This window comes from Cnephaeus nilssonii (assembly GCF_951640355.1).
Source record: "Cnephaeus nilssonii genome assembly, chromosome: 19".
Taxonomy (NCBI): Eukaryota; Metazoa; Chordata; class Mammalia; order Chiroptera; family Vespertilionidae; genus Cnephaeus; species Cnephaeus nilssonii.
Genome location: NC_137090.1, coordinates 7,923,977 through 7,950,399, shown reverse-complemented (window position 1 = coordinate 7,950,399; position 26,423 = coordinate 7,923,977). Strand labels below are relative to the sequence as shown.

At 41.8% G+C, this 26,423-nt stretch overlaps 1 protein-coding gene across 1 annotated transcript; it reads right to left on the bottom strand.

Annotated features, from left to right (window-relative positions):
* Positions 1–7,524: 7,524 nt before the first annotated feature.
* KRT23 (keratin 23) lies at positions 7,525–18,528 on the bottom strand. Its single transcript, XM_079798234.1, has 8 exons — positions 17,894–18,528; positions 13,346–13,428; positions 12,220–12,376; positions 10,787–10,948; positions 10,578–10,700; positions 9,979–10,199; positions 9,129–9,160; positions 7,525–7,759 (listed from the first exon to the last, which is right to left on the bottom strand). The coding sequence occupies exons 1-8, from the start codon at positions 18,287–18,289 to the stop codon at positions 7,665–7,667; spliced, it is 1,269 nt and encodes a 422-aa protein (XP_079654360.1). The 5' UTR covers positions 18,290–18,528; the 3' UTR covers positions 7,525–7,664.
* Positions 18,529–26,423: the final 7,895 nt, after the last annotated feature.

The window sequence follows — 26,423 nt, the reverse complement described above, 5'->3', positions numbered from 1 at the left end:
TCATTCTGTTTTCTACTCTTGACCAGAGCCAAGAAACACCTTCTTTCAAAGCCTTCCTTAATCAGTGTTCTTGCAAGTTTCACTTGCTTTGAGCAAGACAATGCTAATGGGATTTTAGTGATGCCACCTTACCTGCCGTATCTTTCACCCAGTTCAATCTGTATTAACCTACTGAGGCTGGCTTTTAGATAAGAATTTTAATCTTCTAGGGGATGTGGCAAATGGCGGATGGATTGAACTCATCTATAATCTTGCTACTCAGTATGGTCTATAAATCATCAACCTCAGCATCATCTGGGTGCTTGTTAGAAATACAGAATCTTGGGTCCCCAACCCAGACCTACAAGAAACCCAGAACCTGCATTTTTAAGAAGATCCCCAGGTTATATATATGCACATTAAAAATTAAGAAGCACTGATATATTTATAAGATGGAATTAGATGTTGACCCCAAACTACTGCTTCCTAGAGTGTTGGAAATAGTAAATAGAAATCTTCACAATATGTTTTTGTGATGAGACTGATAAAATATTTCCAACTGATAACTCAAACACATTTTGTATAAGTATGGCCTGGCCATCATTACTGTCTTCCGTTTACCTTTCTCTTCCTTTTTCGTTCTCTAAGTGCATGGGGAGCGATCATTTTGATAGAAACTAGGCATGAGTGTAAGGTCTAACTGGAAAGATTAAGGGGTGAGGTCCTCTGGGTTTGGAACTTGCTAAACTCTTTCCTCGTGTCAACGGATAGAGTTTTAGGCTAAGGGAATGGCAAGTTAAGTGACTACTTCTGTGCACAGAGGATTGAATGCTTGTGTTTGGGTAATGGGAAGGTGACTCTTGGGTTTGGGTGATAGCTCTTGTTTATAAAACCCTGTCCCTCCCTAGTCCTTACAGATTTCTGACTCCTGTGCATTATTCTAGTAACATGTATATTCAGATTTCTCATCCCTGGACTCTCACCTTACGATAAAAGCCATTAGCAAGAGTTCATCAAGACGTGTTGCCTGTGCTTAGGTTTCACTTAACTCTTTAGCAACTATTTATAACTGTGTGACACAGTAGAAAGAGCAAGTACATTGGGTACAAATCCTGATTCCACCATTTTTAAGCTATATGACCACAGGTCAAGTAATTCACTCAATGTGAGTCTCAGTTTCCTCAACTGTAAAAGGAATATAATAATACCTTTCGGTGTTGTGACAAATGTTAAATGAGATTAGGAATGCAAATGCCAGTCAAGAATAGTTGTTATTGTTGTATGACTCAGTTGGTTGGAGCGTCATCCCATACACCAAAAGGTGGTGGGTTCAATTCTCGGTCTGGGCACATACCCAGGTTTCAGGTTTGATCCCCTGTCAGGGCGCATGTCGATGCTTCTCTCCTCCTCCCCCTCCTTCCCCTCCTCTCCCTCCTTCTCCTCCTCTTTCTCTTCCTCCTCCTCCTTCTCCTCGCCCCTCTCTAAAATCAATCAATAAAAAAAACAATAGTTGTTATTGTTAAAATTTCCTCTAGTATATGTGTGTATGTATATCACATGCATGAGTGTTATGTTGTGTATGCACACTTCAAAATTTAAATTGACTTGTAGTTGTTAGATGACTCATAATTTTATTAGATGGCTCCTAATTTAAATTTCAAAGACTGGTTTTGGTGGGTAGGACAGTCCATGTGTTGGTATCACACACACACACACACACACACACACACACACACACAGTTCTTCAGTAAAACTCCTAAGTATGGTTAGGTCATCAGATGGTGAAGTATGTCAGAGACACTGTCTTTTTTTCCTTTTTGCGTGACCTAGCTGCAAATACATTTTTTAGAAATTCTTGAATCCTCTTCAGAAAGATGGTGGTGACATGTAGATGTTGTAATAGAATACAAGAAATGGGGAATGAGTCACACAAAGGGAATCTAGTCTGATGGAGAAACCAACATTATTATGATACACAAATAACCAATAAAACCCCTAAGGGATGTATAAAAACACCAAAAACCTTAAAAGTATTTATTGGTTAGAGGCCATGTAAGAGGATAGCATTTAAAGTACACCATTGTGAAGAAATATACCTAGAGTGAATGGTCAATAGTCAAGGGTCTTAATGATTTAAAAACATAAACATTATAATTAAGAGCTACTTGATAATCAGGATCGTCTTACTCTGTAAAGGCTTTACAGTTTCTTGGCGAAGGAGAGCATTTCTTATCTACATTGAAAAGAGGTCACCTTTCAGTGAAACTCTTGATATGTGTGATACTTACTGTACGCATAAATATTTATAGAGAAGTTGTTGTTAATGTCCCTGGAATGAGGAACTTAAAGACAGAATCAAAAGGAATCGAAACTCCAAGATAAGAAGGAGAAGATTTACCTGGGCATCCCAGCATGCTGTAGTGAAGAGCAGGGAATGTCCTATTCTCCTGGTTGTAGTTACACTGCTTGGTTCCCATTTGTGAAGAGGCAGAGAGGGTAGCTATGACCATTCATGGGCAATGGCTTTACTCTGCCATCTTTGAAGAAGGAAGGCTTTGGGTTTTTTTCTTGGAAACTTTGGTGCTTTATCTGTGGTCATTGGACCACGACCTCTATAGAGATCCATTTCAGTGTTAAAATGACTAAACGTCTGGTCAAAAGTTTGGTGGGATGCTACTGAACTAGCCTTAAATCAGCTATTGTCACTGAGCAAATAATATTTTATTTTATTTATTATTATTATTTTTTAAATATATTTTATTGATTTTTTACAGAGAGGAAGAGAGAAAGATAGAGAGTTAGAAACATCGATCAGCTGCCTCCTGCACACCCCCCACCGGGGATGCGCCCACAACCAAGGCACATGCCCTTGACTGGAATCGAACCCGGGACCCTTGAGTCCGCAGGCCGACGCTCTATCCACCGAGCCAAACCGGTTTCGGCCAAATAATATTTTAAATACTTTGTTTTGCTCATCCATTGCCACATGAAAAATCCCCAAAACTTACTGGTTTAGAACAACAACATATTTTATTTGTTCATAATTTTATTGGTCAGAATTTCAGATTTAGATTACTGGGGCTGGCTTATCTCTGCTCTGTGATGTGTGGGACTTCAGCTGGGTTGGCTTGACTGGGAACCAGCTGGAATGGCTTGATCAGAGTCAGTTGGGAGCTTCAGTATAGCTGTTGGCTGGGTTCCTCAGTTTTCCTTCATGTGGCTTCTCCAGGAGACTGGCTTGGGCTTTCATATAACATGGTAGTCTCAGGGTAAATGAACTGACATGGTAGCTAGCTTCTTAGCAGGAGCATTCCAAGGAAATAAGCCCCAATGTGAAAGCATTTATTAAACCTCTGCTTGTATCTTGTTTGCTGATATTCCATTGGCCAAATCAAGCCACATGGCCAAACCCAGAGTAAATGTGGGAGAGAATACTGAAAAGCATGAGTCCTGGTGGTATGGATTCATTGGGCCCACCAATAACTACTGCATACTCAGAATATACTATTATTTAGTATCCATTTTCAATTGTGAAAGGCTAAGTTGGTGTAATGTAACTATCCTACCTAATAAAATGGTAATATGTAAATTACCATCACTCTGCTACGCCCACGATTGGGCCAGTGGGAGGCACAGGGGGCAGGACTCGGGGTGGCCGGGGTAGCCGATTGGGCCAGTGGGACGCTGAGCTCGCGTCGCCAGCGGCGGCGTGAGCTCAGCGTCTGCGCCATGGCTGTGCTGCGGAACAGAAGGGGCCTCTGGGGCAGCGAGCTCACGTCCCGTCGCGGACCATCAAAAGCGGGGGAGCTGGGTGCCTGTCTGCTCTGGCACCAGGCCTTTCGGAAGCCTCCGCCGAGCCGGAGGCTTCTGAAAGGCCTGGTGCACCAGCGGACAGGCACCCAGCTCCCCCGCGATCGAAAGTGAAAGTGTGTAGGGGACCCTACACGTGCATGATTCAATCATGCACTGGGCCTCTAGTCGTATATAATAAAAGGGTAATATGCAAATTGACTGAACGGTGGAACAACCAGTCTGTGGGGGGGTGGGGCCGGTGAGCTGTTGGTGTCAGCGGGAGGGGACAGCGATGGGGGGTTGGCGGTGGCAGGGCTGATGCCGTCCCCAGATGGGCCCACTGGGGTTGCCTCCTGCAGAGGGAGGCCACCTGCGACGGCAGTGGGGCGATTCGGGGCAGGGCCGGCCAGCGCCATCCCCAGACCGGCCATCAAGGTCTCCTCCCACAGAGGGAGGCTGGTGGTGGCAGCAGCTGGGTGATGGCAGGCGGGGCCAGCCACTTGCTGCTGGCACTGTCCCCTGATTGGCATGCCAGTTGCCTCCCACAGAGGCTGTCAGTCAGACATCCCCTGAGGACTCCTGAACTGAGAGAGGGCGCAGGCCGGGCTGAGGGACCCATCCAAGTGCACGAATTTTCATGCACCGGGCCTCTAGTATCTTAATACTGTTGAAAAACATGTTGACATAAATATTAAATTCCAAAGTAATACTTTATACCTCTCTGGATTAACCAACACTATTTGTTTAATTGGGTTTTGGGTAATTGAATAGCTGCTATTTACTCAAAATGTTTCTGTAATGAAATCAATATAATTTATTACCAACTCCTTTATGTGGATTAGGTGTATGTTGGTCAAAACCAAATACAAATGAAAACTTCTTTGGTTGGTAACACACTGAACATATAGGCACTAATTGATTTGTAATGGGCATTTAAAAAAAATATTTTTATTTTTTATTTATTACAGTGGATGTATAATATTAGCTTCAGGTGTACAACTTCATGATTAAACATTTATATAACTTATGAAGTGATCACCCTGATAAATCTAGTACTCATATGACCCTCCATATGGTTATTACAGTATTATTGACTATGCTCCCTATGCTGTACTTTACATCCCCATGACTGTTCTGTAACTACCAATTTGTACTTCTTAATTCCTTCACCTTTTCCACGTAGCCTCCACCCCTCCTTCCATCTAGCAACTGTCAAAATGTTCTCTGTATCTATGAGTCTGTTTCGGTTCTGCTTGTAATGGGTATTTTGGAAAATTTTTGGGCAGATTTAGATGCAGAGAGAGGTTATCTATGTTATGCAGTTGTCTCTTTATTCAGGCAAATGGTTTAGTTTATCTCTACTTGTCTCTCTGTAGTGAAACAGAGATGTCATGGTCTGAAAAGTTCATATGTTAAAGTTCTAACCCCCGAAAGGTGGTGGTTTTATGAGGTGAGGCCTTCGGATGCCTGGGTCCTGAGGGTGCAGCCCTCATGGACGGGATTAGTGCCCTTACAAAAGAGCTCCCAGCCCTGTCCGTCACGCGAGGACCAGGAAGCAGGCCTTCAGCAGAACGTGGCCGTGCTGGTGCCGTGGCCTTGGATTTCCCAGGCTCCGGAACTGTGAGAAATACGTTTCTGTTGTTTACGAGCCTCCCAGTCTGTGTTAAGCCCGAATAGACCAAGACAGCAATTTTTATTGATAGATTGACCGGCCACCCAGTTTGCCTGGGACTGAGGGGTTTCCTGGGCAAACTGGGATGAGCCAGTCACCTTACTTGATACAGTGAAAATTAATAAGACTTTAAGGACATTTGGCTTCTTAAATGAAAAATTATTTATATGTTACAATTTATTATTACCAAATCATATGTGAACTATGATGGTCAATGGAAGGTTAGTGGTTATTTCCTGGGTCTAGTATTATAACTTACCCTCCAGCTTGTCACATTCTTTTTGAATAGTCTTCAAAAGATTTTGCTAGCAATGCTCACACTTTACCTTGAGAAAATATGTATATTTTTAGCATGATTTCTAAATTTCAAGAAAGAGATAATAATATTAAAATAGCAGAGTGAATTGGTGCTGCAATAGAGAAAAACGTATTTTTTATATGCTTTGAAGCTGTAGTCTCTTATTGACATGAAGTTCTTGTAGTAAAATGAAATAGAAAAAGAACTAATGATGTTTGATATGAATCCATTCTCCCCATATCCCCTAAAACACCAAAAGTCACCACAAAGAAAACTTATTGAAGATGTTGGGGTATTGGTTATTTTTGAGAATCTTTGAACTAATTACATAGTAAAGATGAAGTTATAATTTTATCCCAGAGGATTAGAGTATTTCAATTAAATCAGTAACATATTTTGCAATGATGTGATTATTCTGGGTTCCTTTTGCTTAATTTCAGATCCTTTGGGCACTAAGAATAAAAAACACCAATTATTGCCTTAAAGGGAAGACTAACCTAGTTTTTGCAGATATCCAATTCAGGAAATATCAACAGCAATCCTTTCTAAAAGAGTATTAAAACGTAGAGACAAAAAATATAGGACACATTGTCAGTGTTTTATGTGGCAGTAGAATTAAATTATTTCCCTTTTAATTTAACAACTATTAACAGAGCTAAGAGAGCTAGATCTAGACCCAACGGCAACAATCCAGTGAGCGTGTGGGTAAATGCCTTTTTTTCTCTGGGCCTCAGTTTATTTGTAAAACGGGAGATTTTGATTAGCCTGTGCCTATGGGCCCTTAAACTATTGGTAATTCCATATACAAATTCTGATGATGTCTTAGTGCAGTGGTCCTCAACCTTTCTAATGCCGCGACCCTTTAATACAGTTCCTCATGTTGTGGTGAACCCCAACCATAAAATTATTTTCGTTGCTACTTCATAACTGTAATTTTGCTTCTGTTATGAATTGTAATGTAAATATCTGTGTTTTCCGATGGTCTTAGGCGACCCTGCTAGCTGTAGAGCCTATGTGGATATGTGGATTTCTAGCTACCTTTTCTCCAGCATTCCTCCTCTGAACCAGCCTTGGAACAACGGTTTCACAGCTACAATTTGAGAAAGTGACACTTTCTTCAGGGGACAGAGGTGCATAGTCTCTGTGCTTTATCCCCTGCTACACCTCAGTACAATACTCCGGATCCTGATATTTATAATTCGAATATTGGACAAGTCACTTCCCCTTTTGGGTCTTAGTTTCTATCTGTAATAAGAATTTTTTCCCCCTGAACTTCCTTTTCTAACGTTAACTCTCTGTTAGGCCCTTAAGCTTTTAACTAATTAATTAATTAATACTTTTTATGTGCGTTAAAATAATTTTTGGTCCTCTCTCATTCTAAGTGAGGCTTCCTGGGCCTCCTTTTCTCTGTTTCCGTCCTTCTTGTTGGCAGAAGTCTGGAGAGGCTCACGAGCCACATCTTGTCCCTAAGCTGTATGGCTGCAGGGTAACAGTTCTACCCAGTGTTTGGCTGCTGCGGACATGTTCAGAGCATTAAGGTCCCTGTGGGTCTTTTATGGACAATGCTCCGAGTATCCCTGGTCAGGAGGAAACCTTGAGGTCTTGTCTTGCCTTATGATATGGAAGAGACATGATGCAGCTGCTATGGAGGTTTGTTAGCTATAAAACAGATACACAATGATGGACTCTGAAGATTGCAGTGGGAAAGTAGAGCTTTAAGCTCATGGACTCATACTCTGATTCAAAAGTACAGCAGTATATTAAGATCATTATGGAATGTCTGATGAAATGGTTACAGAGAAAAATGTTGAGTTTGATAACTCCAAGGATACCTCTTAGGACTCACCCGTTTGTGTCTGGGCAAGGAATGACTTTCCATTGCAGAAAAATAGTTTTTACAACAGGCAGAAACTTTTATTAGCCTCATGCATACTTTTGGATCTCATTCACTTGAGAATAAATTATTCTTCCATTGATGCTCTCCCGTGTGATGGTCTTGATCTTGGGCACTACAGCTGCTGAGGAAAAGAGCAATGAAGAGGTCAGTGCCATGCTCCCCCCACCATCTGAACTGTGCTGTTTTCAGCACCCTAAGGCTCTCTGTGCCTTCCAAAATGGTCACTACGCAATATGGTGGTCTTTGCTGGAGTGAAAAGGTTATTCTTCCCACTCTCTAAGGAATGAGGGTGTCTGGGTAATGCCATCTTCTAGGGGTCAAGACCTTCAATCTAGGCATGCCTGATACAGAATCTCATCACTGACCACAAGCACTGGAGGAGTCCGATTGCTTATGTGGGTTTTGTAGCATGTGCACCATGACTCTGTGAGTGACAGAGTTCTAAAAGCCATTCTGGGTGCCTCATTTTAAGATCTAGCAAGCTTCCTGTGTGAGGGATGGCAACAAGCCAGGGATGTTTATTTTGGTCACCGTATTCAAAAATATGATTGATTTGAATAAGTTCTTGTTGACACATCAATAAATTGATTCTAAACCGGGGGGAAGAATTGAAACCATTAACAGGGATACAGGGAGAACTTGGTTAAAATCAAACCTCTCCAACAGTAAATTGGGCCACCCCATTCAGTATTGGGTTCTGCACCCCTGGGTTTGGGTAAGGAGAGAGGCTGAAGGACCATCTATGGAGATCTTGCAGAGGAGTAGCAGTTCGACCACCTGTTCTGTGATGGTTACTTGAACTCTGATTCTCTGAATCTCATGCCTTAGGATATTTTTACTACAAACTACTCAGAAAGTGCCACTTGTTCCAGACTGGTTTCTTGGAATTTTTCTGTGATATGTTAAAGGCTATCTGAGAAAGTAGAGTTCCCAGGTCAAAGATGTTAGGGAACACTGGGTTAAACAAAATAGAACTTTTGTCGTTCTTTTCCATTCTTTTTGCTTTTCTTCCCTGAAAAGTGCCTTTCCAACATTGTTTCATCTTTAATGTATCGAAACACAACATGGCTCTTCACAAAGAGGCTAAGTCTTAGCTGGTCATAGAACACGTCTTTCATAATACACAGAATCTCATGGGACACTACTGTTCAACAGAAGACAGTTTGGCAAATTATGTGAAACCATTTCCTTGTATTCTCTTCGGAGTGTACTAAACAGCCTCCATTAGTTAATAGAGACATAATAACATTAATTATTTTTTTATTTACTTTTCCACTTGCAAAGAGCTTTCATATATATTGTTGAGGACAATATTGAGAGCTCACTTCATATCATCTAATTTGTTAACTTAATTCAAAATTTGGGAGTAAAAGAAAAATTGAATACAGAACATTTGGGAGTACACTAAAGATGATGAATACTATAGAATGGATAAGTATGCTGACTTATTTTTAAAAAGTAGATTCAAACAATGGAAGAAATTTATTTACCTCTTGCGCTCAGCTTAGATTCCTCTGTTGTTCTATAAAAGTAATAAAGATTAAAGCTCATTTTAGTATTAGCAATAATCATAAAAATATCTTACATTGAACTGCCTTCCTTTGCCTGCTTGTAAATTTGTACCCATTTAATGAGGATGATTCTCTGAACTAGTCTCAAGGTCACGGGGTCATGGACGAACCCTCATGGACCCAGAGGCAGGGAGTGCTGCCTTCCACTAACCCTGGGGGTAGAGAAGTCTCATGACCCACTTCCATCCTTCTAGCCACCTGCAGGCTTCACCTTCATCAGGATCCTTTCCAGGGCCTGGGTCTGAAGCCCAGAACCCTGGGCTTCTTGAGAACTTTATGCATTTTTAAAAAAGTATAACTTCTTCGCTTGGATTATAAAATATCTGTGCCCTTTTTGTGGACAGCTACTTCCCAAGGTAGTCAGAAATAACAGATTGAAAATCTAGGTACCTTAATCTCTTATGAATCTCTTCCTGCTGTTAGGCTAAAATATCCCCCCCCCCTTTTTTTTTGAGCCTGAATTGTATGTATTCTCACTGGGAAACACTAGAGCTATACCTTCTTGATTCTTTCTTTCTATAGATTTTAATATATTAATTTCAATGGTTGACCTCAAATCCCAGTGTCCTGGGAGTAATCCCTGATTAATTCACACCTTCTGCTTAACAAAATACAATCTGATCTAAGTGTCTTCAGGAGAAATTCAACATAAACCTCTTTGCTCTAGAGTGACAATTGCTAACAGAACCGTAGGGTACATGAATGTACATATGCTAGCTGGGTGCCCTTTGCGCCCCCCCCCCCCGCCCCCTGCCAGCCTTTGCCTCACCCTTGGCTCTCGCCCTCCAGCAGCTGGCGGTAGGTGGAGATTTCCTTCTCGAGGTGGGTCTTGATGCCCAGGAGGACCTTGTATTCGCTGTTCTGCCGCTCCAGGTCACGGCGCAGCTGCAGCAGTTCCTCCTCGTAGTGGGAGATGATGCGTTGCATGTCCTGGAGCTGGCAGGAGTACCGAGACTGGGTCTCCGATAACATGTTTTCCAAAGCAGATTTCTGAAAGAGGAAATGATGTTTCTGACGTTAATTGGCTGACGGCTTGATTGATTCAGTAACATGTGCTTGCTGAGTAGTTAGAATCCGCCGACCACTCTGCGAGGTGTCTTGGTGGCTGCTGGGAATGCAGAGGAGAAGCAGGCTGACTCATAGGTTTGGGACGTGGACAGCCAGGAGTTGAGCAGTGTCTGGACTTTTGAAGCCCATTTGGCATAAAACCTTTGTGTCGGGGTTCTCTTGGCAGCTCTGCCGCACCTCCGTGGCATTTATTGTTTATGCTGCTCATTTGGGATGGGGCCGGAGGTGCCTGCCCTGATCTGTTCCTTACCTCCTAACGCTGACATCACCCGACTCAGGATTGTCCCAGCTCAGACTCACCCTGTTGCGCTGCGCCTGCAGGTCAATCTCCAGGGCCTGGAAAGTGCGCTTCAGCTCATGGATGTTGCCTTGGTTGCTGTGCACAGCTGTGGGACTGGCGGTCTCCTGGGCAATGGCTGCTGACTGTGAGACCGAGCAGAGAGCAGAGGCATTGGCCTTGGCCCACATGGACATGGAACCTTTGGGAAGTTTGGACACTTTTCTTTTACCTGCTCTTTATACCAAGCATCCAAGTCTCGATGCTTCTTCTTTATCATAAACTCGTATTCTTGCCTCATGTCCTCCAGGATCTTAATCAGATCTTCCCCTGGGGTTGTATTCAGCTTCACGTTGACCTTGAAGTCATTTGGCACGTGCTGCCCCTCCATTTCCTGTTTAATCACAGAGAAAGAAAATGAATGGGCTGTGACCATCAGAAGGAAGTGTGTTGATTGGCAGCAGTTAATGGATCTTTTAAAAATTTCAGCTCATGTGGTTGCTACTCTTTCACTGGTTTGGTTTGGCTTCTCAGTTATTAGTGATCGATGACAAAACATTATGTGAATTTTTCCTCTTACACTTTTGTAAAATAAAAAATAGCACCAGACAGGTAATTGTATGGCCTCTATGGTTACTGACTTAATCCCTGATTGAAAATGTTTCAGCAAGAATTACGCTTCCATAGTGTATAAAGTACTCGTCAGCAAATGTTTATGGGTGAAGTGATGACACAACTAAGCAGTTGAACATTTCAGGATATAGACCAAAGCTTTTGGGAAGCTGTTCAGGAATCCAAAGCCAAAAGGTATAGAGGCTTTTAAAATCTCATCAGTCATTAGGATTCTGTAGGGCTGACACCCACTGGATATCATGAAAACCAAGGAACCACAGGAAAGGTTTAACAATCGTTGTCTAACTAGCTTTGATGTTCATAATCAATTTTGTTTGTCTAAAATAGGGATTGTTTTTCTATCATTTTATCAAAGTCTCAGGGACTTTAGATGGATGGTAACTTTTCAAAAATCGGTTAAATGTTTCTGGAAATTAGGATTCTTAATTTTTGCTACTATTCATATGTAGTAGCAGATTCTCTTTATTCTCTTGGCCCTCAATTTGCTGCACATTGGGTCAGTGAAGGAGGTTAAGTCTCACACATTTATTCCTACAATATTTTTTAAATGTTTTTTTATTGATTTTAGAGAATCAATAAAAGGGAGAGGGAGAGAGATAGAAATATCAATGAGAGAGAAACATCTATCAGCTGCTGCCTCCTGCACAACCTGTACTGGAGATTGAACTGGTAACTGGGGCATGTGCACTGACCAGGAATCAAACCATTGACCTCTTGGTGCATGGGTTGATGCTCAACCACTGAGCACACCGGCTGGGCAGTATTATATTATCAAACAAACCTAGGTAAACGTTGCATATTAAAATGGTTGACCCATCTATTGTTAATTGTGATTGTATTTTGGCTGTTGTGTTTGACATCTGAGTAGATAACCTTGGAATTGGAAAAATTAGATGTTTATATGGTCCCTTATGATTATTTAGGTTCAAGGACAATAGAACTGGCATAGAGGTAGTAGTTTCTTCTGTAGGTATTGGATCACCTAAAATGTGCCAATTAAGAGCTGTGCTGGTGCTTGCGGGGGAGCCCTACCTGCCCATGGCGCTTCTTCATGAGGATGAGCTCCTTCCTCAACCCCTCGACCTCCTGTTCCAGGTCTGTTGTGACAATGGTTAGATCATCCAAGGTCTTTCGGAGACGCTCCACTTCAGTCTCCAAGTCTTTCTTGAAGGAGTGTTCGTTTTCATACCTTTGGTTCGAAGGGAGAAAAGCGTACACCCGCTGTTGGCAGACTGTGGTCTTTGTGAGGATTCACCTTCATGTAGAGGTGATGCTCATACTTTTTAGGCTTAATGCAAAAACAGTTAGTACATACTATTTATTCTTTATCTGTGTGTTTCATGTATATTTTTCTATCATAGTGACTCAATGTTATTTTAAAAAATAGAATAAAATACTAAACAGCCATGTGCTCATCACCTAGCTTTAGCAGTCATTAACAGTTTGCCATATTTGCTTCATCTGTATTCCATTTTGTATTTTAATGTAAATTTTAGACATAACATTTTACCCCTAAATGCTTCTGAATGCATCTTTTAAGAAAAGTACATCTTTTTAAATAAGGATAATAACATTATCTCACCTAAAACATTAAAAACTCCTTTTTTCAAACACCTCTACTTTCCAGGTTTATTGCAAAGATTTATTTATTTTTTAAAAATCCTCGCCCAAGGATATTTTTCCATTGATTTTTAGAGAGAATGGAAGAGAGAGGGAAAGACAGAGAAATAGTGATGTGAGAGAAACGCATTGATTGGTTGCCTCCTGCACGTGCCCTGACCAAGTCCCGAGCCGGGGAGGAGCCTGCAACCTCTGTACGTGCCCTTGACTGGAATTGAACCCGGGACCCTTCGGTCCGTAGGCCAATGCTCTATCCACTGGGCAAAAAACAACTCTTTAAAGTCATCTAATTCTTGGTTCTTATTCAAACTTCCTCACAACAAAAAGTGTGTTTTTTTTATCTGATTTGTTTAAATTAGGGTCCAGCCAAGTATTTATTCTTGTTTGCCTTTTAATTATATTTCAGTAAGATTTTTACATGTAGCTAACGGTGAGATAAGTTTTCTTCTGCAAAACAAGAACAAGAACAACCCACGAAACAAAACAAACACCAAACAATACTCCCCTGGCCCCCCACGACCCTGCAGAAGGAACTTACTTGAGGTTGAAGTCGTCCACTGCCATCCTGGCGTTGTCAAGGAGAAGAAACACCTGAGCATTGGTCAGCTTCCCGTCCACTATCTGTAAGAGATGCACCAAGAGTCATTTCCGTGGGACACACGACACAGGAAAGCTGCATTTCTGTTCTCCAGTCTCCTGCTTATATGATTTGTTAGAACAGATGTTTCCTGGCAGTGGAGCAATCACCTCGGTAAATACTTATTGAGCACTTACTAGGTGCAAAGCATACAATGATTTTATAGTAAGGATATGGTCTGCATTGTCTTTTTTTACATGGAGTTTTGACAGGTTAGGACTGATGCAAATGCCAAAAGGAAGAGGAAAGAGTGTAATTATTCAAAATGCCTTCTAACTTTCTAGTACTATAAACATATCTTACTGTTTTGCTCAAGTGCACCCACATTGAAGATGTTAAAAGTGGTTTAGGTTCTGATCCTTTTCTTACTGTGAATATTAGTTTGGCTCCCCTAAAGTAAAATAATTATTTTAAATGAACATAATTCTTCCTCATGATAACATTCATATTTCTGATCTGTGACTCCTGAGCAAAGTATCACTTGGTACAAAATGTCAACTGATACTAGTTTTTGAAACTAATTTTAAATGAATTTTATTATGGTCATCACATACCATAAGTCATTTTTGTCCAAAGTAACTATAGTCATGTACATAACATGTAGGTATGTGTTTATCAATTATTCCATGATGAGAATGCCCCAATTGTAGCTATTACTAGTAAAATATTCAATGAAATGATTCTTTGCCAGTTTAGTAAACTTTAATTGTGTTAAAGCTTCCTGTCAAACACTTTCACTAGATGTTTATATACTTTTTCACTTTAAAAGGAGAAATGTTATTGAAAGTTCATCTACTTGAGCAATTGTGTATACATATAGGATTTGTAAACATTTCTAGACGTTTTAATCAGAGAAGTAGTCCACATTTGCTGTATGTCTCTGTCTTCAGGAAAATTGGGTGGAAGATGTCTCAGTGTCAAAAGTATACTACTACTTTTGTACCAAATATTGTGCCAAACTAGGAATTGGGAGATTTTCCTTTTCCTTCCTGTTGCTGACCATCAGAATGAACTGGGGCCAGTCACTCCATTCCTTGGGCTTCAGTTCCATCACTTGTTAGATAAGGAGTTTGTACTAGAAACAGGTGACCTTAGAGGTCATAGCTCTAAACTTCTGTAATTTATTTGGGACCAGACAATCTTGTGACATTCCCATTATATTTATAAAAATAATTCCTTTCTTTAGAAAGGATTTTCTTAGGACAAAGTTATACTTGAAAACAAAGGCACCTTTAAAAAATCTGGTCCTATTCAAAGCTTCACTGGTTAGATGGAATTTGGTATTATGAATGCACAATAGCAGGATTCAGAGGTGGTGACAACAGTGGGCCTGAACTCCACCAGCTGAGTGAGCTTGCCACGTGTCCGTTTCTGCATTCATAAAATGACAATGCAGTTATGAGAATTAGATTAGAAGAGAGAAAACAATGTTGTAAAATCCTTATCATTTTCTGGGCATACTGTAGACACTGTGAAAAATTAGTTCAAAATTTTCTTCTTTAAAATCTAACACTTTTGTAACTAGAGCCAATGTCTGCATGGGATAAATCTCAGGATTTATATGTTGAGATGTACCCTCAAACTCTGTTTGTGGTAGGAGATGGCCAGGTTGGCTTCCCCTGCCCACCTTCATTCTTCCCTTGGTGGATGGATTCCAAATGGTACTATAACTGCTTCCTTTGCGCTACAAAGAGATTCTGTAGATATTTCCTTGTCTTCCCTCTACAGTGTTTCTTAGGGACTTTCTTACCAAATTCTCCCCCTCCCCCCAGACTTTGTATTCTTTGCATTATTTAAGCTCATGGGAAATAAATAGTAGCTCCATCCAAAAAGGCCTGGACCCTTAGGGTTAGCCTTAGTTGTACACTGAGGTATTGATTGACATGTAGAGAAACCATTCCCTATAGACTCCACAGAATAAAAACCATCTTTAGTGAATTAAACTGATAATTTATCAATTGCAAAGCCCCACATCAAAACTCTTGATTCTCCCAGCCAGCATTCTCAGAGTGCATGAGTGGTGAGCTCTGAAATGCACTTGATATAGAGCACATTTAAAAATGGAAACTATTTCCCACTGTTTGGGTTGCCTGATACAATATTATGACACAGCCACTATTTCTGAGACATCCTTTGCAATAATGAATGGATGAGGATGGATTGAGAAATAATATGAGGCATAGGTTTGGCATTGTGTGTTGTAATTAATCACCTGGATTCTCCCCAAAGCCCTGAGTTAATTCTTTTAAAATAATCTAGTTGGTGTATTAGTAGTACAGCATCATTGCTCCAGGGTGTGTAATCTCCTACCAGGGAGAGGGACATAGAATATTTTACCGTAATCTAAAGCACCAAGTTGAGTTCTATTATGAGTTATTCTAATATCTCTGTCCAACTCTGTGTTTCAAAAGGAGTGGATTAATTTTTGAACACAATTTCTTATAGACTTTTTGAATAACCTTTAATATCCTTAAATTGGGGGTGGGAGAGTGATATAGCTACTCAGAACATTTCATCAAGGCCCAGGAAGAGGTCAGCGTACTTGTGGGACCTGTCTGGTTTCTGTTTTCTCAGCTGCAAACAGGGGAGAGTAGGCTAGACAGACAACCTCAGCTTCAAAGAGTTGTTTTCTTCCAACTTGGAGAAAATGTAACAACTGAAGTAAGAAATCCAGAAAAGAGTGTAATTCAAAGCTGAAGAAGACGCCTATTTAATGTCAGAACTTAGATTCCAGGGACACCTGAACAATGGGCAAGCTGTCCCCTCCTTGTCATTGGTCCCACTCACTTTTCTCAATTCTGCTGTAATGAATTTAGGCAGCCACTTGGTCTCAGTCTGCTCATCTGTGTATTGGGGATAAAAGTACCTGCTTCACAGAATGAAATGATGTGTATGAAATATGTGTTGTGTAATTAACGATGCAAATGCACTGCAATATCTTTATTAATGAGCAGTATCATTGTTGTCTGAGGTAGGCTAGTTAGCATCGTACTGTGTGGAAATTGAGGCCATTGGAAGCAGACTTGTGTTAGAATCCCATTTCTGGCTCTTTCCAGTGCCTTTGGATTGCTTTCACTCTTCTGAGCTTCTGTTCTTTCCAGGATTGTCGTGAGAATTAAATCAGATGCTATAGAACGTTTCCATTATTGCAGAAAATATTTGGATGGCGTTGATAAGTGTATTAAATACCCAACATGATGCCTGGCATATAGTAAGTGCTCAACAAATGTTTCCCTCCTTTCTCTCACTTTTCCTCCTCTCCACTGTCAGCTAATACATTATTTGACCAGGTCTAACCTCAGATTTCTTTTGGGAGTTATATTCTCAGCTGTCCATTTGCAAAAATCTTCTATTCTCTCCATTCTAAAACCAAAGCAACTTTATTAATGAAAAAAATATGGTGAGGTTTGTTGAGTCACCTTGTTTTTTTTTTTTGTAAAGACAACCATGTACTATATAGTTAAGGTAATTACACAGTCAGTTATTAGGTTGCTTATTCAATAATTAGGGTTTATTATGAGGACAGATTTATATTATCTTGATTGGTCCTTCCTACATTCACGCAAGGGTGACTGAGTGTTGAGAAGTAACATCATATGCATATTGGAAACCTGTGATGCCCTTTTCAGGGTAGGCTAAATCATGATCCTGCAGGACATTTTTTGGGACTGTTTTACATAGAGGGAAGTTATGTAGCTAAAAAATAACCTATGAGATGACTGGCTTCCTTCTACTCTAGCCAATGTTACGAGATGCCCCAGAAGGTATAAGCTTAGCTTTTAAAATATTTGGTTGAAAAGTTATTTATTTTTTGAAGAAGTCTCCATAACCCATCCTAACTCTAAGATTCCAAAAATCATGCTCTTTTTATTATTATTATTATTTTTTAGCAATATGACATTTTTGGAACTACTAGCATCTAGAAACTAAGAACTTCTAGTAGCCCCCAAGAAGAAGTATCCAGGGATGTCACAATTATGTATTTGCCTGTGGAGTGACAGCTTTTAGATGTGATCTCCAAAATAGTAGAACTCAGCCTCTCTTTGCCAGATACTCACACTATTGCCATTTGAGGTGGAGCAGAACTGATGTAATGAGAAAGCAAAGCCTGTCTCGTGCCTTGTGCGCTGAACACGAGGAATGAAGTCCAGCCTTTGCCATTATTATTATATCGCTGGGCCACAGTGACACTGGACAGCAGCTGGTTGCCTTAGACTCTTTAGATTTCCCCCCACATAATTTATGTACAGGATTAAATAAATACAATAGACTTTCCAAAGTCCAAATGTAAGGTAAAGTAAGAACATATCCTCAAATACCTTTGTTCACAATTACTTTAAGCTCTTTTGCCATTTTCCTGGCAGTTGTCTTTTATACTGATTTCTCCTCCCATGGGTTTCCTGGAAATGCACCACCCACCCTGACTTCCAGGGCCACCCGGGATCTTACCTGCTCCTGCAGGCGGCTGATGTTCTCCTCATACTGGGAATAATCTTGCTTACTTCCAGGATCTCTCTCCTGGTGCCACTTCAGGATGCGACTCTCGAGCTTCACGTTGGCTTCCTCCAAAGCACGCACCTTGTCCAGGTAGGAGGCCAGGCGCTCATTGAGGTTCTGCATCGTCACCTTCCCATTTCCACCTAGGAGGGAGCTGCCTCTTCCGGACCCCCAAGACCTTCCAGGGGGCAGGCAGCTTGGGGAGGTGAAGGAAAGGGAGATGCGGACGCCCCCTGCACCCCCGTGGACGCTGGGAGCCCGGGGGAAGCCCCCCGGCCTGCCCCAGCCACCTCTGGTGCCAGGGAGGGAGCCAGAGGGGATCTGGCTGAAGCTGTGGCTGGAGCTCATGGTCCCATTTGTGTGTGGGGCGGGGCTGGGCTCTGCTCTGCTCCCTGGCACCGCAGAACTGAGCCGCCCCAGACTGCCCTGGATGGTTTTATGCCCTTTGCTGTGGGAGTTCCCTTCTCTGACAACTGTACCAACAAGATCGTATCATTGTGCAACATGTGTTTCCTCTTGGTCAATCCCGAAGCGCCCCAGGCCTCCGCACACACTGTTGTTGTTTAGAGCCACATCGATATACCAGTTTGTTTCTCCCTTCCAGTTGTAACCCGCAGGAGTGGCCACGACATTAGGTGGATGTTTGTCTCAGGTGTCTTTTTAATCTTTCCGTGGAATTTTTCCATTGTTCATTTATCTAAAAGGGTCAGATTAAAGTCCACAAAAGGGTTATTTGATGTAGCATAGATTTTTCTTTTAAAAAGTAGACATTAAACACACAGACACCCCTCTGCCCCCAATAAATCCCAGCTCTGAAGCAAGGGGCGGGGGCAGAGACTGTTCAGATCAGAACAGAATCTCAGAGTGAAGATACTCGTGCTGAGGAAATGGAGAATGCCCTGAGTATCTGATGCCTTTGTGGCAGTCAGTGTTTGATGGAAAGTAATTTCAAAGGAATCATTCTGAAGAACAAACCTTCAATTATAATTAATTAATGAATGACCGAGCCTTCCACTTTCAAGGTGCCTTTCATCCGGAGCACACCTCAAAACCAAACAACCCTGACCTGCGCTCAGGACTTCCCTTGGCTCCCTTGTCCCCGCCAGCAGCCGTGCTGAGCCCCAGAAAGGCTGGGTTCTGTGTCTGTGACCCGCAGAGGGGGTGGGGCGGGGTGGGGGGGACAGGAAATATGCCATGGGTTGGCTAACATGCTTGATGAATCGTACGCTTCGTCTGCCAAGGTAAAGGTTAGGAATGAATAAAGAAATAGTCTGGGGGCGGGGAGCCACGTGCTGGTTACTGGCAATTAGATTTAAAGAGGACTTAGAAATAAAATGGCAGCTGCGGAAGGGACTTTCATTCCTTGGTTCAAGCCACTAATTTTACAGATGAGGGAAGCTGAGTCTTTGGGGGGGGGAGTATGTCAGAGGACAGATGGTGGGTGAGTGGCAAAGCCAGAGTGGATTCTTCCTGCCACATGGCACTGTTATCATTGAGTAGAATCTTGACAGAATCCTATACAATACTTCTCTTTCATAAGGGTGATAATGGGACTTCCCAGTTTACATAGTCCTTTGATATTCTTTTTTTTTTTTTTTTTTTGCGTGTTAATCCTCACCTGAGGATATTTTTTTCCATTGATATTTAGAGGGAGTGGGAGGGAGGGCAGGAAGAGGAGGGAGGGGGGAGAGAGAGAGAGAAGAGAGAGAGAGAGAGAGAGAGAGAGAGAGAGAGAGAGAGAGAGAGAGAGACATCGATTGGTTGCCTCCTGCATGCTCCCTGATGGGGGCCTGGGGATCAAACCTGCAACCCAGGTTCGATTCCATGCCCTTGACCTGGAATCGAACCTGCTACCCTTCTGTCAGCAGGCTGACACTCTAACCATTGAGCAAAACTGGCTAGGGCTAAAAAATTTTTCTTAAGAGTTTATTTGAGCCAAAGTGATGATACATGCCAGGGGGCAAGATCTCAGATGCTCCGCACTGACCACGCTGTGCTGCATTTGTACACCCCTCTGGGTCTGCAGGCTGCATGAAAGCAGGGTTCTGTCTCCCGTCTTTCAAGCACCGAAGTCCGGCTTCTTGTAGGCATTTCATAAATGTGTGTTAACTCAATCTTGAACTTTTTAGAGTCATGATTTTTTTCCTTTTTTTTGAAGTTATTGGGGTGACACTGGTTAACACAATTCTTCAGGTTTCAGGTGCACATTTCCGCAACACATCATCTGTACACTGTATTGTGTGTCACCACCCCAAGTCAGGTCTCCATCCATCCCCATTTATCCAGCCTATACCCTCTCCATTTATCCAGCCTATACCCTCTCCACTTCTGTCTCTCCCCTCTTCCTCCATAGAATCATGATTTTAACTCAGGTTCTCCAACACCATCACCTTCTGCCCTTTTTAGGAGCGTGAGCTGTAAAACCAGAGAGTAGAAAAAGTCTCTCCCAGGGGTGAACTAGCCAATCACAAAGGCAAAATCATCCCTAATTGCAAATAATATCACTAAAGCACACCCAGCTCTGCTTGTCCGCTCTGGCAACAAAGCCTTGCTCAAGTCCTTGGACTTTCCTCATCTCACTATGTGCAAGATGGGAAAATTTGGTCAAGACTAAAGGAAGCCTTGGGGATTCTTGGAAGGGGTGCCCTTTTAAAGTGTTCCGCAGTCACTTACATCTGTGAGCAGGAGGGAAAAGAGGGAGACAAGATAAAAAGAGCAAATGAGAGAAACAGACTTACTGAGATGTGTGGTTATGAGCAGGGTGCTGATGGACGTGGATGGGTCCTGACTCGGTAGGATCGGATTGTGTTCACAGTGATCCAGCCACATACGTGAGAACATCCATCTGTAGGATGTGCAAGGGCCAGGCTGCACTCTGTTTCACATTTGGTTCATCTTTCTGGAAAGCTGAGATGCTGTCATTAAAAGGGAAGTAATACTTTGCAGGAGAGGTTGGTTGGGGATTGAATGAATGGGTTGCTTGTGGGTGTATCAGGGATCAGAAAGGAGGCCTGTCCACAGTTAGCTGTTATTAACTGGGAGCACAGTGTATTTGTGCCTTGTAAAGACAATTGTCCCATCCCCGTGGCATTCCATGGGCACCCTCTTGTTTATAGTGAGAGAACAATGGCCAAACAATCCTCAAATAGATTTTACTATGCATGACATTTCAGAACAGATGAGTAGTAAGTCTCCAGGCAAAATTGCTATGTCATTAGCCTATGATTTGGCAGGTTACATATAAAGATTAGGCATTTATAGAAATAAAACACAGCTTCTGCAGTGCCACCAGGTCAGACATTTCCTAAGTGCCTAAGTTTATCATACTGTAGCCAAATAATAATACAATTTTCTCATATTTTGGTCTTTCCCGGAAAAGGGAGCCAATATACACTGAGTGGCCAGATTATTATGATCTCTGAACGCATAATAACCTGGCCACTCAGTGTATATCCTATGTAATAAAAGGCTAATATGCAAATTGTCCCCTCGACCAGGAGTTCGACCAGCAGGCAGGCTGGCCAACCGCCCATGTCCCCTCCCGCTGGCCAGGCTGGCCGGACCCCAACCATGCACGAATTCATGCACCGGGCCTCTAATATATATCCTATCTAATAAAAGAGAAACATGCAAATTGACCGTACCTCTGCCATGCCCACAAGCCGCGCCCACCAGCCAATCAGGAGTGAGTATGCAAATGAACCCAACCAAGATGGCAGTTAATTTGCATATCCAGGAGCAGAGCAAAGACAGAAGACAGCATAGAAGGAAGCTAAGCGCTGCAGAAGGGAGCGAAGCTGTGGAGAAGCAAGCGGGGTGGTGGAGAAGGGAGGGAAGCAGGCGGGGTGTCAGAGATGGCCGCAGGAAGCCCTATTCTTGCAGGAATCTTCCTGCAACAGGCCTCTAGTGTGTGTGTGTGTGTGTGTGTGTGTGTGTGTGTATGTGTGTGTAGGTATGTGTGTATGTGTGTGTGTATATGTATGTATGTGTGTGTGTGAATATATATATATATATACACACACACATACACTGAGTGGCCAGATTATTATGCATTCAGAGATCATAGTAATCTGGCCCCTCAGTGTATATAGATGGTTCAAGTTAAGAAGTATTCAGTATATTATTTTAGAGTAGGAGGGGAAGACAAGTCAACTTAAAGTTGCTTCCAAATAGTATTTGTATTTATTTACTTACATACAAGGAAAAATAATGAAAAACACACATAGGCAAAAAGACTTTTAAGATCACAGATGGTTCATCCATGTTGTCGCAAAGGTTGAAATTTTCTTCCTTTTTATGGCCAAGTAGTATTTCATTGTGTAAATGTACCATAGCTGTTTCATACACTGTTCAAGCTGATGGACACTTGGGCTGCTTCCAAATCTTGGCTATTATAAATAACACTTCTGTGAACATAGAGGTGCATATATATTTTTTCAAATTAGTGTTTTGGGCTTCTTCAGATAAATTCCCTAAGGTGGAATTGTGGGTCATAAGGCAGTTCCATTTTTAATTTTTTTTTAGAAAACTTTATACTGTTTTTCACAGTGTCTGCACCAATCCTCATTCCCACCAACAGTGTACAGGGTTCCCTCTTCTCCACATCCTCACCAGCACTTGTTGTTTATTGATTTATTGGTGATAGCCATTCTGACAGGTGTGAAATGATATCTCACTGTGGTTTTAATTTGCATTTCTCTGATGATTAGTGAAGTTGAGCATCTTTTCATATGTCTATTGGCCATTTGTATATCCTCCTTGGAGGGATCTGGAGAGCATTGTGCTAAGTGAAATAGCCAGTCATAGAAAGAGAAGTACCATATGATTTCACGCATATGTGGAATTTAATGAACAAACTGAACTAACAAGCAAAATAGAGACAGATTGATAGATGGAGAGCAGGCAGATAGCTCTGGTGTAAGGGTGGTGTTGGGAGAGGTGGAGGAATTGAGCAAAAAAGAAAAAGAAGGAAGAACTCATGGACACAGACAACAGTGCAGTTATTGTGGAGGGGAGGTGGTGAGTGGAAGTGGAGGAGGTTGTAAGGTGAATAAATGATGATGGAAAAAATAAAATAAAGGAAAAATGTATTTTAACTTAAAAAAAGATCACAGAAGTTCTCTCAAAGGGTAGATAATGAGACGGCTGTGTTGGAAACTCTTCTTAACCTGATTTTAAAACATACTTTCTTAAATTTATTGGGGTGACATTGGTTAATAAGATTGTGTAGGTTTTCACTGTATAACTCTATAATACATCATCTGTATATTACATTGTATGTTCACCTCCCAAAGTTAAGCTCCTTCTGTCATCATGTATCTGACCCTCTTTATTCTCTTCTACCTCTCCACACCACCCCCTCTCCCTTTGGTAACCACCCTACTGTTGTCTGTGTATCTGAGTTTTTGTTTGTGTTATTTACTTACTAGTATTTGTTGCTTTCTGTTTTATATCCCACATATGAGTGAAATCATATGCTTCTTGATGATTGGATAGAGAAGATGTGGTACATATATACAATGGAATACTACTCAGCGATAAGAAAAGATGAAATACTGCCATTTGTGACATGGATAGATCTGGAGAATATCATGCTAAGTGAAATAAGTCAGACAGAAAAAGTAAAGTTAATCTGATTTTTTAAAAGCAGTTAAGATTTAAATAAGGATGCAGAGGTAGATGGAGCCTGTAAGTGATGACAAATGAATAGCATTCAGGCCTTAAGAGTTAGGAAATTTGGAGAAGAGAATATATCAGAATAAAGAAAAAGTACATTTCAGTTAAATAAGATCTGTGTTGACAGAAATCCAAGTTGGTAAATGTTTATTAAGATCCTAATCTGTTTATTAAGAACCTCACTCAGGAATGATTCTCCGGGAAGCATATTTCTGAGCAATTTGGAATATACAAAATGTGAAAGACACCTTTACTGCACAGACTGCACGTCAAGCAACGTTATCCCAGCCCTTAATTGTAAGGAAGCTGAAAGGCCAGGCTATGGCCGGCTTATCTTTAATTCCTCAGTCACTTCCAGTTCGTAGAGTGCCGTGGCAGGCCCTCCATCAGTGTTATTAACTTCGGTCTTGGGAAGAATATACAGCACTAGTGGATTGTGTGAAAAAGACCGAGTGAGATAGAAATGAGATGAAAAAGAAAGATGGCTGTGGGCCAGTGCAGTTAAAAATGAAGAGGTCTGAGTTAATAGAGTCAGAAAGAGTGGCTGGAAAGGAAACACAAATCCTGTAGAATTCCCCAAATTCTGGATTTTGCTGATTGAATCCCCAGGGTATTTTTAACGTGTTCCTCTGACTCCCATGTCACTTGTAAGGTAGATATAAAGCCTTTATTAGATTTAGGTTTGCCATTTTTGGCAAGACTACTTCAGAGGGAGTGTTGTGTACAGTACTTCTTAATGTTCATGCCGTAACAACATTTCTCATATCCACCTCACTTGACCTTTGATGCTTAAGCTCTTGTAGCTTCTGTAACCCTTGTGAAAATCTCCCAACTGAAAAAACAAGACAGTGCTGAGGTTTTGTAACTGGGAACTCAGCGGACAAACCTCAGGAAGGTGGTAAAATCTCTAAAACTGTGTGCAAATTTTTCTCTGCATGTTTATATGTTCACTCTTCTGGGGAGAGGTCACAGCTTTCATTAACTTTTTGAGGGAGTATATACATTGAAAAAGTTAGGATCCAGTGATGTAAAACTGCAAAGGTTCCTTTTCTCTGTTGGCCTCTAGTTACCAATAGAATGTTTAGGATTTTCATATTTTATAGGAACATAATATTAGATTTTGAAATTAACTATAATTAATCTGTCTCATACTCAGAACTTTACAGACAGACCCATGGCCAGGTGATGGGAGAGTAAGATTTCATTACATTGTTGTATTGCTTCTTATTATCTCTATTATTACTATTATTATTATTATTATTTTCTGCAAAGAGCTTTATTGTTTCCATTGGTCCAATGCATGGGAGAGGGCTCCAGGGTGGTTAAAAGAATAGCAGGTGGTTTCGGGAGAGACTCAGGCTAAGGCCAGACCCTAGGGGGTCTCTGGGCGCCAAAGGCTCCTGGTCGTGCTTGAGGGTGAGCCTTTCGAAGAGATACTCGCCCACCAGCCTGGGGACGGCCGGCCTGCAGAGGTGAGTCAGGTGTAGCCCATCTTCTTGATGAGTTTCACCTCCTTACCCCGGAAGTGGTTCTTCAAGAAGTCTCAGAGCTGAGGGTCTGCAAAGGTAGCACCAAGGGCACGCAGCTCCAAGAGGGCCTGGGTCAGGCTCCTCTCCAAGGCCACGGCTGCTTCCATGGCGTCCTGAGTTTTGCCCCATTCACCTTGGGGAGGCTTCAGCACGTCCTGGAAGAGAAGGCGGCCACCGCTCTGGTTTTGCATCTCCAAGAGACGCTCAGTGCCTTGTGCTGCTTCTTCTCTGCCAACTTGCGGAAGAAGCGGCCCACGCCCTCGAGAGCCACGTTATCATGGTGGGAAAAGAAGCCCAGAGAGAGGTAGGTGTGGGTGGCCCGCAGATGCAGGTTGGCCAGGCGGTTGACTGCAGCCTCCAACTCGGTGGGATAATTCTGACGAATTTGGGAGCTCTTGGTTGTTTGGCAATAAAGAATTAAGGTAGGAAAAAAAACCCTAAAACGGTGTTGGCTGGTCTTGGAGGCTGAGGTGGTTCTGAAGGTGGTGACTGGATAAGATGCTGGAGGGTGGTTGGAGGCTGGAAGATGGCATCCCTGGGTCTGTTCCGTCCAAACACTGTTGAAGCAAGAGACAGATCCAGGACCCCCGAGGGCACTGCCTCTCTATTATTATTTTTAAAGCCATAGAGATGACACTCTAGGTCAGGCGTCCTCAAACTACAGCCCGCGGGCCACATGTGGGTGTTTTTGCTGTTTTGTTTTTTTACTTCAAAATAAGATATGTGCAGTGTGCATAGGAATTTGTTCATAGTTTTTTTTTAAACTATAGTCCGGCCCTCCAACGGTCTGAGGGACAGTTTGAGGACCCCTGGTCTAGGTTCACTAAACTTGCAGTTGTGGGATGCTGATCCATGTTCATTTACAAATTGCTGGCTATGTCTCAAATGTTTTCTCTTACTTTTTTCTCCTACCCCCATACTATGCATTTTGTCTCTGATTTTATTGTTGGCTAAAGTCCATAGCTACAAATAATTAGGGTTAAAATCCTCTAATTTAATTCAGTGTATTTTGGAGCTGCTCTGATTCTGTGATTAGAGAGATGAATAAGGCATAGTTCCTGCCTTCAAGGATCCTTCAGTCTATGGACATAGGGTTTTATTTTATTTTTATTATTATTATTTTTTGGTGTACATGCTTGGGAAGCACATACACCAAATTAATTAATTAATTAATTAATTTATTTATTTATTTAGCTAATTCAGTACTTTGCCAAATGATACAACCTGTTAGGTGAGAGTCTGTTCTGGGTGCTTAGGAGCAGTCACTGATCTTTACC

Excerpts from the sequence above, each read along its gene's own strand:
- KRT23 (XM_079798234.1), bottom strand. The coding sequence starts at position 18,289 with ATGAGCTCCAGCCACAGCTTCAGCCAGATCCCCTCTGGCTCCCTCCCT. Across the intron at positions 10,949-12,219 it reads TGAAGAAGCGCCATGGGCAG|GAAATGGAGGGGCAGCACGT; the intron begins GTAGGGCTCCCC and ends GTGATTAAACAG. Across the intron at positions 10,200-10,577 it reads TGCAGGCGCAGCGCAACAGG|AAATCTGCTTTGGAAAACAT; the intron begins GTGAGTCTGAGC and ends TTCCTCTTTCAG.